General features: G+C 36.1%; 1 protein-coding gene across 3 annotated transcripts in view; it reads left to right on the forward strand.

Annotated features, from left to right (window-relative positions):
• LOC128873378 (sodium-independent sulfate anion transporter-like) overlaps positions 1-19,040 on the forward strand; it is a 51,664-nt gene that overhangs the window by 3,690 nt on the left and 28,934 nt on the right. The window contains exons 2-3 of one of the 3 annotated variants that reach the window (XM_054116931.1): positions 8,883-9,639; positions 17,363-17,598. In XM_054116931.1, the coding sequence (XP_053972906.1) occupies positions 9,477-9,639; positions 17,363-17,598 (399 nt within the window). In that variant the 5' untranslated portion in view covers positions 8,883-9,476. Of the gene's footprint in view, positions 1-8,882; positions 9,640-16,302; positions 16,365-17,362; positions 17,599-19,040 lie in introns of all 3 variants that reach the window. The other 2 variants (XM_054116932.1, XM_054116930.1) reach the window with 2 other exon arrangements.

Raw genomic sequence — 19,040 nt, forward strand, 5'->3', positions numbered from 1 at the left:
ATTAAATGCAATGCACCCTTTTCGGAGGCGGCGCAAAATTTAGAATTAAGTATATTAAAAAAAAAAAATATACATGTCGAATTGAGTAACCTCCTCCTTTTCGAAGTCGGTTAAAAAATTGCTAAACTTGGTTTAACTTTCTGTCAGAGAAACAAAAAATATGGTCTTTATTTATTGCTATCATTACATCCACTTTGACATCATATTCATTAACACTATTCAATATCGCCGCCGCCACCAAATACTATCCCAAACCTATTCAGACAGTATTTCCATGGGTAGAGTATACAGAGTGTCGTTGAATTAGTGTAAGATCCGGAAATGGGGGGTAGCTGAGACAATTCTGAACCACAATTTCTTTTGCGGATAGTGCTTCGTTTTCGTTAATATTCGACACCATTCGAAATTTTTGCAAACAAAATCGTAGTTCAGCATCGTCTCAGCTATCCCCAAAATTAAATATTATCAAACTTGGTTTAACTTTCTGTTCGAGGAACAAAAAATATGACATTAATTATTGCTATTACTATATCCGCTTTAGACATTATATTCATTAATACTATTCAATATCGCCGTCCCCACCAAATACTATCCCAAACGTATTCATAAAGTATTTCCATGGGGAGAGTTTATACATTAGCAGTAATCAATATGGCCGGCACTCCCCTCCAAAAAAGCTCCGAATCTACTCACACTATATTTCCGTGTACATACTATATACATTAACTATTAATTCTTCATAGACAATTAACATGTATACATTGACAGCATTCAATATTGCCGCCTCTACAAAAGCTAACCCAAACCGGAATTAAAAAATGTTTACATCTGCGCCGCCTCCGAAAAAGGTGCATTCCATTTAATATGATGTATTTAATAATTTAACCAAATTCATCAAACGATGGTGAATAACAATGCAGTTTAACTAGAAATTATTTCACACTTTTCACTGCATTTTCCCATACTTTTAAGCAATTATATCTAGAGCTAGTGCATATTCATATAAATTAACTAGAAATTATTTCATACTTTTCACTGTACCTTTTTTGAAGTCGGTTAAATTTTTTTTCAAAAAATTATTTTATTGTCTTGATGATGATTTCTTCTGATGATATCGATAATGGTCGTTTATTTCCTGAATTACTTGTGCTTGGTTCTTGTATTTCCATACTCATTGTATTTATAATGTGTTTTACATCATCGACGACCTGGGTGGGAGAGAGAGGATTTGTGTCTGTTGTTTTAATTTGGGTGTTGTTTTCAATCAAATTTGTGTTGGGGCATTTGATGGCTATGTGCCCTTCTTGATTACAATTGAAACACATCTGCATTTCAGACGTTACGAAAATTCTGTGCGTGTTTTCGTTACGAGTGATTGTAAATGATCCAGGAATATTTTTTAAATCCTCAGGGTTTATGTATACTTGCCTTCGAAAACTTAGTATATGGAAAAATTCTGGATCGAGGATTCCTGCTTTTAAAGGAGTTATTTTTGAACATAGTATAATGTTATTGTTTTTAAATACGTTTTCGATTGCTGAATTTGGTATTATAGGTGCAACGTTTGATAATATTATTCCTTGAGCTGGTACTACCATAGATCGAATTTCTGCGTTCTGATCATTTATTGTAACAGATTTGTGATTCGAAGTCAGTTTAATAACAGTTTCTTTGCTATCTAAATAGATACAAATTCTCCTGTTAGAAATTCTAGGAATATATTTTATAGCCTTAGGTCCTGTAATGTTTCCAATAGCTCGGGCGTATTCTCTGATGGTGATGCCATCGATTGATTATATAATGATAGCTTGATCACGTTTAGGGGTGTGTTCATATTTAGTAATATTTGCGTATGAAGTTTTTATTTCGGTTATGTTATTGCAATCGTTAGTTTCAATTTCTTGTTGGGGGCCATTTTCGTACATCAGACTTGTATCTTTGGATTGGTATTTGGGTTGTGCTATGGTTGACTTGTGTACGTATACACGTACCAGAGCGTGAAGTGACGGTGGTATTGTCACTGCTCTTGCTCTGTTTTTCACCGACACAATACTCATAAACACGGGCACGAAACGAAATACTCGATAATTCGCGGACACGCAGACAGCACGCGGAATCAAAACAACGTTCTATCACGACAAGAGTCAGGACAAAACTCATCGAAGTATTTGTTATCTATAATTAATCTACTTTAACAAGTTTAGTAATTTCACACAATGCACATGTCTGTCATTATTGAGAGGCTTTGTAAGTATATCTGCTAGCATTATATTAGTATTTAAATATCCTACTTCTATATCTCCCCACTCCTGCGCTTCTCTTGAAAAATGAAATCTTATGCTAATATGTTTGCTATGTACATGGTACACACTGTTTTTACATAGTTCAATGGCGCTTTGGTTATCACATTTTATTCGCGCTGCATCTTTTATCAATTCATAAATTTTCATATGGTGAAGCAGGTTTCTCATATAAATGATTTCCTTGATTAATTCAGATAATGCCATATACTTAGCCTCCATTGTCGAAAGGGCTACAGACTATTGCTTTTTGCATTTCCAACTAACTGGACTTTCTACAATACATACTATATAACCTGTACATGATCGCCTGTCGCTATTATCGCCAGCCCAATCAGAATCTACATAACCTATAAACGACTTTTCAGACTTAGAATAATTTATACCGTGATCTATTGTACCCTTTAAATATCGCAGCTCACGTTTCGCCATTTTCCAATGAATTTGCTTAGGATTCACACAAAAGCAACTTAGTAGATTAGTTGCGAACGCAATGTCAGACCGCGTCGCGTTTGACAAATAATTTAAACATCCAATTAACTCTGTATATGGCTCACTTAATTTTTCATCGTCATATACTTTTGTCTCTTCTTCGAGTTTGGCAATGTCCAAATTTTGTTCTATCGGTGTGCTTACAGGGTTACAATCCACCATGCCAAATCTCTCTAATACGTCCTGGATATACATTCTTTGGCTTATTTTGATGTCTCCGACTTCATCTCTGTCTACATGCATACCTAAAATATCTTTAACGCAACCTAAATCTTTTATTTTAAACTTTTCTTTTAACGCGTTCTTTATATTATTTGCACTCATTGGATTTGCGGACGCAATTAATAAATCATCTACATATACTATAATTATTGAATCACTACCTTATTTTGTATCTGCATACACACACGGGTTAACAGCTGTTTTCTTAAACTTTAATTTTGTCAAATAATCGATTAGCTTGTGATACCATTCACGTCCCGCTTGCTTGAGTCCATACAATGGCTTGTTCAACTTACACACCTTTTCCTTTTCAGTATTCTTAACAAACATTTGGCGCTGCTCCATATATATTTCATCCTTCAAGTCCCCTTGTATATACTCAGTCGTCACATCCATTTGATGAACCTGCATTCCTCTTACTACACTGGATGCTAATAAAGTACGTATTGCGTCCAATCTTGCGACTGGTGCAAACACTTCGTCAAAATCCACTCCTTCAAGCTGCTGATCCCCTCTCGCCAACAACCTGGCCTTATACTTATCGATGGATCCGTCTTGGTGCCGCTTTACCTTAAACACCCATTTGCATTTTAATATATTTTTACCTATCGGTCTATTTACCAAAGACCATGTGTTGTTTTCCAGCAGCGCGTTGAATGCAATCGACATCACCTCTAGTCAGTAATTTTGATCTGGACCATCAATTGCTTCTGTGACTGTTGTCGGCTCAACTCGGACTTGATTTTGGTTTTCCCCAGTGGAAAATAACTTCCGGGGTCTGCCTCTTCTTCCCGTTCTTTCCAGTCTAGGACGACCTGGTCCTCTCGTCTGAGTAGTCACTGGATCCTCTTGCCTGAATTCTTCCTCAAGTTCTTCTCGTTCAGACTCCTCTGCTTCTTGAACGTCATCTCCTTTTTCTTGCTCTTCTTGTTCGGGTATGGGTTCAATAGGAGCATCAAATAATTGAATTTCGTCTTCGCTTGGATCTTTATTCCAATCTTCTATGAATCGTACATCCCGCCTGTTAATTACTCTACGGGTTCCTTTTTCCCATAATCTATACGCTTTGGTTTCATTTGAGTATCCAACCAGAACATACTCCTTTCCTTTCATTGCAAATTTGTTTCTGGTTTTCCTTTTTTCTAAAGCAATAACGTTGCTACCAAATCCCCTCAAGAAACCTATATAAGGTTTTCGTCCTGTCCAGATATCATAGGGTGTAGCTTCAAGATTTGCTCTTGTCGGACAACAATTCCTTATAAAGGCTGCTGCATTTATAGCCTCTGCCCACAATGACATAGGTGCTCCGGTCTGTGCTAACATGCACCGGGCTATTTCTACCAAAGTACGATTGGCTCTTTCAGATACTCCATTTTGCTGTGGAGTATACTTCACAGTTAATTGTCTCGATATTCCTTCACGTTTCAAAAACTCATTGAATTCATCTGACAGCTATTCTCTTCCATTATCTGTCCTTAACCTTTTTATTTGCTTACCTGTCAATTTCTCTACACGTGCCTTGTATACTTTGAATGCTTCTAAGATAAGTTTTTTCAATGTTTTAATTTGTATATAATGGCTCTTATCATCTATGAATGTTATAAAGTACCGTGCTCCCCCTAAAGATTCAATGCTAAATGGACCACAAATATCGCTGTGCACAAGTCCTAATGTTTCAGTCTCTCTGTTATTTGTCGGTCTATATGGTAACTGGTTTATCTTTGCTTTAATATACACTTCACACACCATATTTTCATTTTGTAATGTATCGTTTATGCCATCTGCCATATTGTTTCTTTTCAATTTATGTACATCACTAAAATTAAGATGCCCTAGTCTAGTGTGCCACTTCATTAACGGGTTACTTTGTTCCACTTAGAACATTGCACCATGTTTTGTATTTTCTTCCACTACGTACAACCCATTTCGTTCCTTAGCACTCATTGCAACGCTACCATCAGAACATCTTACTTTAGCTCCATCTTTGTAAAATATTACTTTGTACCCATTCTTAACAATCTGGGAAACAGACAGTAAATTGTTCTTGAAATTTGGCACAAGCACTGCCTCATTTAATTTCACTTTGTTCCTATTATTATTTGGCGTTTTCACTTCAATGTTTATTTGTCCTTTTCCTGTTGAGTCCACTTTCTCATTTGTTGCAGTATATATCTCTTTTCGATAGTTATTTATACTATTAAATTTCTGTTCTACACTGGTTATGTGTGTAGTCGCACCACTATCTAGATACCAGATTTTTGAATTTCGCCCGGAGTTATATAGAGCCATTGTCAACATCACATCTTCTGTTTTATTTACTTGACTTTTCTTATTTTCAGCATTATTCTTTCTAGAATAGCACTCTTTTGCGCGATGCCCGTATTTATTGCATATGTATGTTGCAATTTCCATTGAACTTTGCTTGCTTGCGATAATTTTCAAAATTCTTTCCTTTAAAACGTGGAGGATATTTCTTTTGGGTCATAAATGCATTATTTTGAGGATCTTCCATTTCATCATCGTGGCTTCCTCTTTTTCTGGCTTCTTCTTCTGCGAGATTTACTTTGAGATTTTCGAGGTTAGAAAGTACGTCACGTGTTTCGATCGCGATCGCAAAGTTTTCATACTCAGTCGGTAAGGACTCGAGCAACGTTACCGACGCTAGCTCGTCTGAGATATTTACCCCCGCTTCTTCCAACTGTTCTAGCTTGTTTTGGAAAGAATTCGTGTATTGCGTCATCGTTTGATGCGCGTCCTTTTTTAATCTATTTAATTCTTTATATAATGCAGCTCTTCTTACCGGACCTTTTGATTGATGTACTCGTTGCAAATTTTGCCAGGCTTCATTTGATGTTTCCGCCCTTTTTACATGGTTCAACTGATTTTCTTCCACGCTCAGCAGTATGATGGCCAGCGCTTTCTCATCCTTTTTTGACCATTCTCGTTCATTTTCCTCAGTTTTTACTTCTGTTCCATTCGTGTACTGCCATAATTCATTATACACTAACAGGCTTCGTATTTGTATCTTCCAGAATTCGTAATTTTTCTCCCCTAGCTTCTGGATTTGATTCGGATTCATGATGACCATGTGGTGTCACTATTTCTCGCGACACTTTTAGCGACGTATTACTTTTCTTTCTAAATTTTAATTACTCGCACTCGCTACTGAATTGTTAGAGCTCTCCTGGGCCCATAACCTGTTGGGTTAATAAATGAACCGGACCAATCTCTTAATAACGAATATAAGTTTTATTAACCATAGAACGTGGTCGCCGGTCATTACTCGACTAAACGCATTTCGCACATACATTCGCCTAGAAACAAAAACCGCTAGCACACACATACAACATACAGAGGCGCGCAGATATTTCGCGGCATTTTCAACAATGCAATTAGAACCTGTTGGATTAGGATTGGAAAGCCGGAAAATCGAACACCAACGAATGCTTTGATTGAATATTTATAGATATAATAGTATAAAATGTTGTAACACATCATTAAGTGCACGCGGACAATCAAGAACACACCAAGCGTAATACCGTGCAGCGCGCGCAGGCTCGGGCCGGAAGAGCCTGAACATCGCACTTTGAATAAAGTTTTCCAACAGAACTTATTTATAGAGATTATTTTGCTAACGATACATTTATTTGAAGAACATAATAATATTAATAAACTCTGAAACAAATACATAACTGTAGCATACGAAATCCAAGAAATACGAGAAGCGACCATACGAAACTTCTAGAACATAGAAAGGCGGCCGCCGCGCGGTGCGAGAGGCCGCCCGCGCGGACCGCGAACTCGCGAACCTTCTCGCCTAACGACGCGACTGTTGACAACCGCGGCCGCGGATAGCAACCATGCGATATAAATTGAGGGCTCGTAGAGGCATTCGGCCTATTTTTGCCATTCCGGGAGAGAGGACGAGGTAAGACCATCGGCCGCTCTCGGAACTCGGCTTAGGGACTCCGGCAGGAGAGTTCGGCGATAATACCTGGACGTCCATTACGAGCGGGAGAGTACAGAATGATTCTTCTATTTAAAAGATTGAAAATTGTAAAATATTGTAAAATGAGAAATTGTATTATGCTCTTTTGTATAATTCCGTTCATTCTGAATTCCTGTTACAATTATCCATTCCCAATCCTCTGTATAACCATGTTCCTCACAATAAACCTTTGTCTGTCCAGAATTCTATTCCTTGATTCCTTTACCATGGCTACATAACTAATTATTTTATATTACTAACTATTTTATTTAAAAAATTATTAGTTGTATGCATACTACTTGCATTATCATTTTATTAAATATATTGTACTTAGATTGTCTGAATAAACATCGTAAAAATATATGGTGCTCCTAAAATAAGAAACTTTCACTACTAATTTTAGATATTAACATATCAGAATTTTAAATTGGAATATATTACTGAAACAAGCAGGTACTTATGAAAGTTTACTAAAAGTTTCACGCTCGGCCGTTACTTTACACGGACAATCCAACGAACCGAACGACCGATTGTTATCGAAGCAAATAATCTGTTTTAATTTATTCTTAACCGTGCACGTGCTTTGTTGAAAATTCATAAAACGCATTTTCCTTTCTCTTTGCAAGCGCTGGTCAAATTAAGAAAGCCGCGCCTTCTTACACAAGAATGGCAAACAAGTCACGCGGTTAGCTGAGGACAAGAAAGTATATTCGTGATGGTGATAAGTAGACTGCAGACTTGTATGCAAAATAAAATCTTTGCAAACGTACCTACAAAAAGTATGAAATTATTTCTATTTCATTTATATTAAATGATATTGAATAATATATTAAATTTCTATTTCCTTTCTATTAAATTATATTAAAAAAAATTGAACTGCATTGTGTGTACTTTTGAAAATTCTAAGGACTGAAACTAATATTGCAATACGATTAATTGTGCATTACAAATAGTGGATTTCTTTTTTCATTTCTCGCTTTATCTTTAACATTCAAATTTGTTGCAACAAGACTTTCTGCCACGTGTTCTGCGTACTTCTGAACTTTATTCTAATACAATAAATTATGCGTTACAAATAGTTGATTTCTATTTTTCATTTCTCACTTCATCTTTAACATTTAAATTTCTTGCAGTGAGACATCTTGCCATGTGTTTTGTATACTTTTGGAAACTTAAAGAACTAAAGCTGGTCTCTTTCCTATATCTGGCTCCAGACACATTAGATATGTTGTAGACTCTACGCTCACAAAGTAAAAGACAAATGTATTTTTATTTTAAGCTCTACATTAATTTGCAAGTAAAATAAGGTTTGTATGTGTTATTTACAAATAAAATTAATGTCATATGAATAACGCACAATTTATTATATTACAATACCAGATTCAGTCCCTTAAGTTTTCAACAGCACACAGAACGGCAGAAAGTCTTGTTGTAACAAACTTAAATGTTAAAAATGAAGTATGAAATGAAAAAAGAGGTCTACACTATTTCTAACCCACAATTTATTATATTATAATACCAGTTTCAGTCTTTTATATTTCCAAAGTACACACAACGTATCGGAAAATGTCTTGTTGCTAGAAATTGAAATGTTAAACATGAAATGAGAAATAAAGAAGGAAATCCACTATGTGTAATGCACAATTTATTGTATTAGAATAAAATTCATAAGTATCCACAAGGCGTGGCAGAAAATCTTATTGCAATAAATTTAAATGTTAATAAATAAAGTGGGAAAATGTACAGAGATCCACTATTGATAACGCATTTTTATTGTATTATAATTCCAGTTTCAGTCCTTTAAGTTTTCAAAAGTACGCAGAATGCATGTCAGAAACTCTTGTTGCAAGAAACCAAATGTCACAAATGCAAACTGACAGTTACAGGTTAAAAATGAACGAGCGGCATGAGTAACAGCCATATTACAATTCCGACCGACGAGCCTGGCCGACTGATTCCGAGAGTCGACGAATCGACGAATGGTCTTAGCTCCTATTGGCTAAGTGTTGACGAAAAGAATAAGAATAAGAATCAGAATCAGAAGAAAAATCTACAATTTCTGACTGATTCATGACATGATATTAGGATATCTCAGTTGTACATAGACCGATTTTATTGATTTTGGTTTTATTAGAAAGCTTATATGCGATTTACATTAGAAAAATGCCTTTAGATTTAGAAAATACAGCAGGCGTGACGAGATATTAATGACAGAAGTTTCGGGTTAGGTTGGAATCGCAGTTTTACGAGTAAAAGATACGTGGTAGCGCCAGCGCCAGTATACACGGTGGCGTATAATTTTTCATGTACTTAGCGTCGAGACGCTACCGCGTCTCTAGAAACCGGTGAAGTTGGAGGAAATCAACACGGAACTTCCGGTGGAGGAAGCGAGACAGATCGTGAGTACTTTGAATAATTATAAAGATCTAATCGCACGCAGTATTGACCAGATAGGCTGTACGGACAAGGCGGAGATGAAAATAACACTCATGGACCCGACACCCATTGTCTACCAACCGTACCGAGTGTTGCAATCTGAACAACGGCAAATAAGCGAAATAATAGAAGGATTGAAGGAAGCGGATATCATCGAAGATAGCGAGTCCAGTTTTGTTGGTCAAGAAAAAAACAGGCGACGTAAGAATATGCATTGACTACCGAGCGCTTAATCGTAACAGGGTCAAACAGCCATACCCGATTCCGCGAGTCGACGACCAATTAGACCGATTGCGTGGTATGAAATACTATACTACTGTCGATTTACGTAGTGGTTATTACCAAGTACCGATGGAGAAAGGTTCTCGGTAGTATACCGCATTTAGTACAGCTGACGGCCACTATCAATCCAAAAGGATGCCCAAGAATAACCAAGCTAGTACGCGTGCTAGAAGCGTTGTGAGACGCAAAATGGACGTTGCGCCTGGACAAATGCTACTTTATGATGCGAAAAATTGAGTATTTAGACTTTGCAGTCACGGTGGAGGGAATAGCACCAGGGAAACGAAAATTAACTAGTGTATTGGAGTACCCTCCTCTGACAGATATACGAGGCGTGCGTGCATTTATAGGGTTAAGTAGTTATTTTAGACGTTTTATAAGAAACTTCGCAATCATTGGCAGACCTCTTACAGATCTATTATCTAAGGGGGCTAAATTTCAATAGGGTATAGCGCAAGATGAGTCTTTTTGTAAATTGAAGAAACGACTCGCTAGTGAGCCTATATTAAAAATATACGATCCTACAGCTCGTACAGAAGTGCATACAGATGCATGCGCGTATGGGATAGGCGGAGTCCTATTGCAGAAGATATCGAAGGTAACTTACATCCCGTTTCGTATTTTAGTAGAAAAACGACAAAGGAAGAGGTGAAGTATCACTCTTACGAGTTGGAGGCATTGGCCATTGTGTGTACATTAGAAAAATTTCGGGTTTATCTTATAGGAATCCATTTTACTATAAAAACAGATTGTAATAGTCTGAAATTGCTTGCAACGAAGAGAAATCTTAGTCCGCGAATCGGTCGCTGGTTTTTCAGACTAAGCGAATACAATTACTCTATAGAATATCAAAAGGGCGAGAATAATTCGGTGGCGGATGCACTTAGCAGAAGTCCTACCGGAAGGGCACGAGAAACAGAACTAGTAGGATTACCGGTATTAGGAATTCAAATAAGTACAGATTGGATAGCAGCAATGCAACGCGGTAGCAAAGAGATATTAGCAGTACGAGATAATTTAGAGCAAGGTGATAGGAAGACGCACGAGAAATTTTCAATGCGCAACGCTAGAGTATATCGCATCACAAAAGGTCGTTGGCGTTTATATGTACCGGAAGAACTGCGTCATGAAATCATTGCGGAGACTCACAAACAATTGTGTCATGTGGGGGTTGATAAAACATTAGTTGCCATTAAGGAGACTTATTATTTTCCGCGCATGAGAACATCCGTCACAGAGTACATTAATAGGTGCGTTAACTGCTTATATTACAAAACTCCAGTGGGCGAGCCACAGGGGTTCCTACATCCGTTAGATAAGGGACATTTGCCATTTTCAGTCGTGCATGTGGATCACTTAGGTCCATTCATAAAAACTGACTACGATAACAACTACTTGGTCGTAGCAATATGTGGGTTCAGTAAATATTGCATGTTGAAGACAGTAACAACTACGAATAGCGATGAAATGATTGTTTTTGTATGTGAGCTAATTTCTCATTACGGAAAACCACGGCGTTTTATTACGGATAGAGGAACGGCCTTCACGTCCAAGGACTTTCAAGCGTTTTGCGAAAAACATCTAATTGAACACGTTAAAACAGCGACCGCAACTCCACGAGCAAATGGACAAGTTGAGCGACTTAATAGATTACTGTTAACGTGTATATCGACAATTTGTAACGAGGACGGAAGTAATTGGGATGATTGTGTACCCCAAGTGCAATGGTCTGTGAATAACGTGGAACATAGCGTCACAAAACGCACACCGTATGAGATTGTCTTCCAAAGAAAAGGCGTTGGGTTAAGTACCACCCCGTTAATGCGTGAAATAATAGAACTTAATGAGAAATCGAACGTACCAGATGATAGAGAATCCGTTGTATCATTACTAAAAACGAATCGCGATAAGCAAAAATTGTATTATGATAAGCATCGTAGGAAGGCTACAATATATCAACCAGGAGACTTAGTCATGGTCCGAAGCGATGCACCGTCTACAGGGCAAAGTAAAAAGTTAGAACCTAAATTCAAAGGGCCGTACGAAATAGTGAAATCCTTAGGTCATGATAGATACCTTGTACAGGATATTGAAGGTGAATTGCAGAGTAGTAGATTTTATAAAGCGATCATTGCAGTTGATAAATTGAAACCGATCCCGAAAGTGTCATAAGATTATAGAATTTAATTATAAGGTTTAATCTAGTTGTAAAAACTTAATTATAACGTTTAATTCATTGGCAATTCTATTGTGAGATGAAAAAAAGGAGGGAGGAAAAATGTCCAGAAATCAGAACGCTCCTAACCATACCGAGGACGCTATGCGGTCAGGAAGGGCGACACCTGTCGTTCGGTCGTATGTAATATGTAAATCGACAGGCAGTCCTCGATAGAGAGCTGCACGGATCAGACAATAATTATTCACCTGTAAATTCATCTATTACTAATCATAATAAAACTTTAAATACTATAACACAAGTAAGAATCCTTTAACGATGTAGAAATAAATTTTTCAAATTACAATTTAGCGAATTATAGAGAATCTACTGTATTTCGAAAAAAAAAATGTCAAAGGAAAAAGATGGATGGTTCAGAATATACTATATTTGTAGGACCATGTTTTTTTTATAAGTGTGTTACGTTCCGTACCGAATTTCAAAATTTTATCTCTTGTCATTTTGTCCACATCGACCGGATATATTTCGATAATGTATTTGCATTCTGGGAACTCCCTAATCGAGTATACCGAAGGTCTTTGATGTTGTAAGTTAGTTAATCTCCTGGCGACGCGACTCAGATTATTAGTATAACAAATTCCTTCCTTGAAATCAACGTGATCCCACGATCAAACTTAGGACGTATATGGATCAGTTTTACTTCCGAGAACATTCAGATTGTAACTTGAAGTCTTTTCGCGTGTGGTCTGATAATGCCGACTATCGAGCATTCTGGAATATTCCTAATTTCAGAGACATGTAGGAGCATCGAAATTACTATTGACTTTATTTTCTGATTTTATGTATTTCAAAATTGTAATATTTCTTTATACCAGTCAGTCCGAAGCGATGTGCTAAATTTAATACGCGACCTTTAGATTATCTTATTGCCATATTTTAGAGTTAATATCCAAATATGTTTCATCATTCTTAATGACTTAATAATTTCGCAGTAGTTATTACTCTACCGTAAAGTATCATTAGTATAAATGTAACGGAAGAGTGAAGGAATGTACTTGGCTCAGAGAGAGAAAGATAGATTAAGGGGGTATCCTAAATTAGGAGATCTAAAAAAAAGCTGTTTTTCGTGAATTTTCTTAGGATAGAAAAAAATAATTAATTCTATCGAACTTTTTATCCTATTTTCGTACATACTTGAGTAGTCTATACAAATTTTTTCAACAAGAAATAATCAAATTGAGTCGACTGTGACGCACATTTGTAGGGCACCTCATAATTAAAACCTCCTGTCGGGGGGAAAGATGCAGATCGTGATTTTGGTTTGACACAAAAAAAACCAAAAGAAATTTTCATTTTCAAACATTTTTCTTCTATGTGAACTAAGAAAAACCCGCAAAAATGGTGAAATGTGAAATTACTGCAAGTTTGAAAGAAAGAACGAGTTTTTTGGGTGAAAAAAATTACTTTAAAATTTTTTTTGTATAAATTTTCTTAGTTCACATAGAAGAAAAATGTATGAAAATGAAAATTTCTTTTGATTTTTTTGAGTCAAACGAAAATTACGACCTGCATCTTTCCCGCCGATAGGAGATTTTAATTATGAGGTGCTCTACAAATGTGCTTCGCAGTCGACTCAATTTGAATATTTCTTGTTGAAAAAATTTGTACAGACTACTCAAGTATGTATGAAAATGGGATAAAAAGTTCGATAGAATTAATTATTTGGTAATTATAGAGAACAGGTACATCCTCACTGATTTCTAGGATTTTTGAATATGTTGTAGAAATCAACATTTTGAACAACTTTTTCCTATACATATAACCGTCGCTCGGCCTTAGTTTCCGAGATATTTGCAAAATACCATTACTACTACTACAATGAATATTGCGTATAGCAACGCGTCCGTGACAGCGTGTGTGTAACCGTTGAGTCCTCGATTGTTTAGGCTCGGAATACACGTCCGCGTCTGTGAGTCTGTATGCGTTAGCTATCATTCGTCGGTCGGCTCGTGTTTCAATCTGTTTCGAACTCATTCATACATATGAAGTAGCGCATGATCTTTATTCGTACAGTGGGGATCCGGGGGCTAGCCACCGGTCGTGAGTTTGGGGGCGAAGCCCCCAACAACGAGTACTGCAGCGCACCACGCAGGTGTGTACATGGTTAGCCTGGGGGATGTTTATAGTTTAGCGGGGGGTCGAGGGGTCGAGGGGGCGCAGCCCCCCGTCAGGCAGGGGGTTTGGGGGGCGCAGCCCCCCAGCATGCATATAGTTTTGAGATGTATGCTTTTTAAATTTTGTAAAAAGTTTTCAGCTTCAATTCAAAACTATGTGCATACTGGGGGGCTGCGCCCCCCGCCCCCTGCCAGGCGGGGGGGCTGCGCCTCCTCGACCCCCCGCTAAACTATAAACATCCCCCAGGCTAACCATGTACACACCTGCGTGGTGCGCTGCAGTACTCGTTGTTGGGGGCTTCGCCCCCAAACTCACGACCGGTGGCTAGCCCCCGGATCCCCACTGTACGAATAAAGATCATGCGCTACTTCATATGTATGAATGAGTTCGAAACAGATTGAAACACGAGCCGACCGACGAATGATAGCTAACGCATACAGACTCACAGACGCGGACGTGTATTCCGAGCCTAAACAATCGAGGACTCAACGGTTACACACACGCTGTCACGGACGCGTTGCTATACGCAATATTCATTGTAGTAGTAGTAATGGTATTTTGCAAATATCTCGGAAACTAAGGCCGAGCGACGGTTATATGTATAGGAAAAAGTTGTTCAAAATGTTGATTTCTACAACATATTCAAAAATCCTAGAAATCAGTGAGGATGTACCTGTTCTCTATAATTACCAATTATTTTTTTCCTTCCTAAAAAAATTCACAAAAAACGGCTTTTTTTAGACCTCCTAATTCTGGATATCCCCTTAAGACAAGGAGAGAAACACACATACGCCTACTGCACAAAGGGTTAACGAATTACGGGTCGTTACGCATCAACCTTGCAGCCTACTTCGTTAGGCGTATAGCAATGCAACGTAAAGAATTTCGGACTAGTCCCACTCTGGTCTCCTCCGAGATTACAAAGTTGCGACACTCTTCGACGTACAATCGCGAAGTGCGTGTCGGGAAGTCCGCGAAGTGGTTGAGATTAGCCTTGTTTAAAATTTGTTTTAGTAACAATTTAACAAAGAGACTCTATCTTCGCGAAAGATAATAGTACATACAGGGTGAGTCTTATAACGTGACGACCTCAAATAAATCGTACGGTATTTGTTGTACGACAAAATGTTTCAAACAAAAGTTGCATGGTACCTAGGGGGACATACAGTGCTGTAAACTGTTTTTCATTACCTTACTTTTTTATTGAGATATTAGGGTTACCTTCAGTTTTTTAAATACAATGTCTAATATTTTTTTTCGAATTCGGATAAATCATCACATTTTGCGTAAAAAAGTATTACATGAAGTGGGACTAAGGTTGAAGTACGACGTCCTTCATTATTCACAACTTTGTGATACCTTTTTAACCGACTTCGAAAAGGAGGAGGTTACTCAATTCAACATGTATATATTTTTTTTTTCTTACGTTTCTGTACATTAAAATTGCCATGTTCTTTAAGTCTTCAACTAAGCCTTAAGAAGGTAGAATGCTATGGCTGATTTCGATCAGGATACTTAGTTTGGTACAAGATCTTAGCTCTTATAGCATTTTCTTCACACGCATCATAAACAATTATCATAACGTTGTTTCACTGTTACTGAACATCGTAATAAAAATGTAGCACCTTCCTCAATACGACTTTAACGCTTACCGAGATACTCATCGTGTTGATGATTATTAATATTTAACAGGGAACTTGTTTACAGACATGACCTACCGACGTGAATAAAGTCGTGCTAAGAATCACGTTGTCTAAGCATATTTCCTATTAGAAGATTATTAATTTAAAGATATCTCAGTAACTATTCATTTAAAGTCCAACTTCATGTAATACTTTTTTACGCAAAATTTGATGATTTATCCGAATTCGAAAACAAAATATTAGATATTCCATTAAAAAAACTGAAGGTGACCCTAATATCTCAATAAAAAAGTAAGGTAATGAAAAACAGATTACAGCACTGTATGTCCCCCTAGATACAATGCAACTTTTATTTGAAACATTTTGTCGTACAACAAATATCTTACGATTTATTTGAGGTCGTCACGTTATAAGACTCACCTTGTATATTTTCTTTTGTTTTTTTTTTTTTTTAATTAATGAATTCTATTATTTGCTAGCTTAGTTCTTTCATCTTATTTTCATACATTAATTATCTTAGCTCATTAAATTCAAATTTCTATATTTCTGGCGCAGTGGGTATTATTGTGTGTGTTTTTCTCTTTTCAGCAGAAAATCGACAGCATAATCAGAGATCATCTAATCAGTTAAATCATTGGATAAATTTGTAGGTAAGCCAATTCCTTTACCCTTCCAGTTATTTAATGCATACATTGACAAGTAATTTCCAGTAGTCAATGAAATTGACTCTGAGAATTCTTTTATTGGAAATTTTTAAACATAAAATTCAAGCGATATTCATATATTGTTCTATTGAGTTGCATGAATGTGTGTGTATGGTCAGAAGTGTTACCGAAAACTGTGCTAAATTGAATATCATTTTATTGTCAATAATTTGTGCTTAAGAATATATATATATATATATATATATATATATATATATATATACACACAATTATATTATATTATATATAATTATATATATTATATATTATATTATATATATTGTATATATATTATATATTATATTATATATATATTGTATATATATATATTTTGACATCTTAGTAACAGAATTTTTCTATCACATGTTTTCCCTTTCTTCAATACAATTCCGTTCTTAGGCTCCTCATAGTATTTTAATAAAGGGACTTTGATCGATGGGACCCGTATGGGACTAGAGTAGCTCCTTACCCACAAATATTCTAAACCCTTTTACATAGAATCGGCTAGGGGTAAATCTCCAGACATGCGCCGTTGCCGACCGCACGTAACAAGTGCAATAGTATATGTGCAATCGATAGTTGTATTATTTCTCTAATGGATATGGATACCTTTATTTATAGAAATTGATTCCTTTCCCCATTTTACGTAAAAAATTATTCCGTTAAAGTGGTAAAAACATGATTAGTTAACGAGCTACTTTAAACAATTGTCTAAATATAAATTGTAAATAACGGATAACAATATTTTAAGGAATCTATTTAGATTTGTCAAATAACAAACAAAATTTAACCCCCTTTAATCGATTCTCGGAAATAATAAATAATTTCTCATATAGATAATTTTATGTAAATACAAATTCGTTAAAATAATGTTCAACTCTAATTCACAGAGATACCTAAAAATCAGTAGGAGTTTGTGTAACCGTTCACTTAACTTGTTTCAGTAACACAGAGTCCGGAACAAAATTTGTTATGCTCCTTTGGGAAGAGATGGCTATACCAACGAATCAAAAGGTCTTGCAGAAAAAAGCTACTTTACAAAAGGTTACCTATTGTGGCGTGGTTACGAATGTATCGCCGGGACTACATAGCAAGTGATCTGGTCGCTGGCATTACCGTAGGTCTTACCATTATACCGCAAGCAATAGCATATGCGAATGTTGCAGGACTTCCTTTACAGGTAAGAATATCAGCTTTCATTCAACTTTGGAACATTTTCTTAAACCAGTTTTATTGTGTTAGCACGAAATGTTGACTAGTGTTCTCGTTAACACATTAAGGACCGCACATCTAGAGACTGCGTGTAGAAAACACGAGAAAACTTGTGAGCGCTCCTTAATGTGTTAATCTACAGTGCTTTAAAAAAGTAACGGACCCACCCCTTATCTCAGAATCTAGGCATTATTGGACAAAATGATTCAACACCAATTTTAAGATTCAAGAAGTTCTGTTTTTATGTGTCTTCAGATTTGAGCTTGATCTTGAAGGTCATTCGAAGGTCAACTTTCATTTTTTAAATGGAAACCCTCATGTTTGGGTCCAGATTCGGAAAGAGCGAGAAATTTTATGTTCGGCTAATTTTTATAGGTTTAAATAAATTTAAATTGAACTGTCGATCCTGACAGACATGTAAATTTAGTTTCTTGTGCTTTAACTTCTTTCAATTTTAATTAACTTCCCGATTTAAAGGGAAGTTATTGTATTTTTTCATATTATTTTTGCATGGTTGTGGTAGACTATTATCTTGCTCACCGAAGAAAACCTAATCTAAAGGTTAAAACGTTTATTACTCTAAATAATAATGCTTGTACCGATTACGTGCCTATTTATTTTGATATTCCAATTCGCAAGTATCAATGTACCTTTCTCTGTTAAACCAGTGTTTCTAGGGTGTAGAAAGTTATTTTTTAAATATAAAAGTAGTTCTTTTTTTTAATATGTTGATATTCAGAATAACCTCTTGTTATTTTGCGAAAGCATGTAATAGATAACAGTGCACTGGACAAAACAGGGATACAAAATTGACTTTACTATGGTTGAAAATTGTGCAATTCTTCTAAAATATCATTTACATTATCGGCAATAATTTATTGTATTCTGGACATTGCTACCTATCACATAATGTCGATTCTGGTATTATTTAAATGGCAATAAGGAAAACAAATTTATCATACATTCTTCGCAATTATTGTAATATCATACAAGAATGTGAAAGTTAAACAAATCTAATTTACCTAAAATGAAACAAGAAGAGTTCTTTGCAACGACATCTCTAAAAAATGCATAAATATACAGTCGCAAACAATTGATTGGCCCCAAAATAGAATAGTATATGTATTTATGTATTTATGTATTTACCACTTCATAGTGGTATTTTATTGTAACATTAAAAAATGAAAATGCCACTTTATAGTGCTTTTCAAATCAGGGAAAACGCAATAATTGTTTTTCGAACAAATTCAAGTAAACCGATTTTGACATACAAATATCCTGTCCCATTTTAATATCGTATAATTTTTAATTCAAAAATGTATTATGATCGTAAATAACAGTAAACAATAAACAAATAAACAGGTAACAGGTAATACATTTAAGTAATCATGAATTTTTGTCAGTTAATTG

Source organism: Hylaeus volcanicus, chromosome 3 (genome assembly GCF_026283585.1).
Source record: "Hylaeus volcanicus isolate JK05 chromosome 3, UHH_iyHylVolc1.0_haploid, whole genome shotgun sequence".
In the NCBI taxonomy this organism is placed as follows: Eukaryota; Metazoa; Arthropoda; class Insecta; order Hymenoptera; family Colletidae; genus Hylaeus; species Hylaeus volcanicus.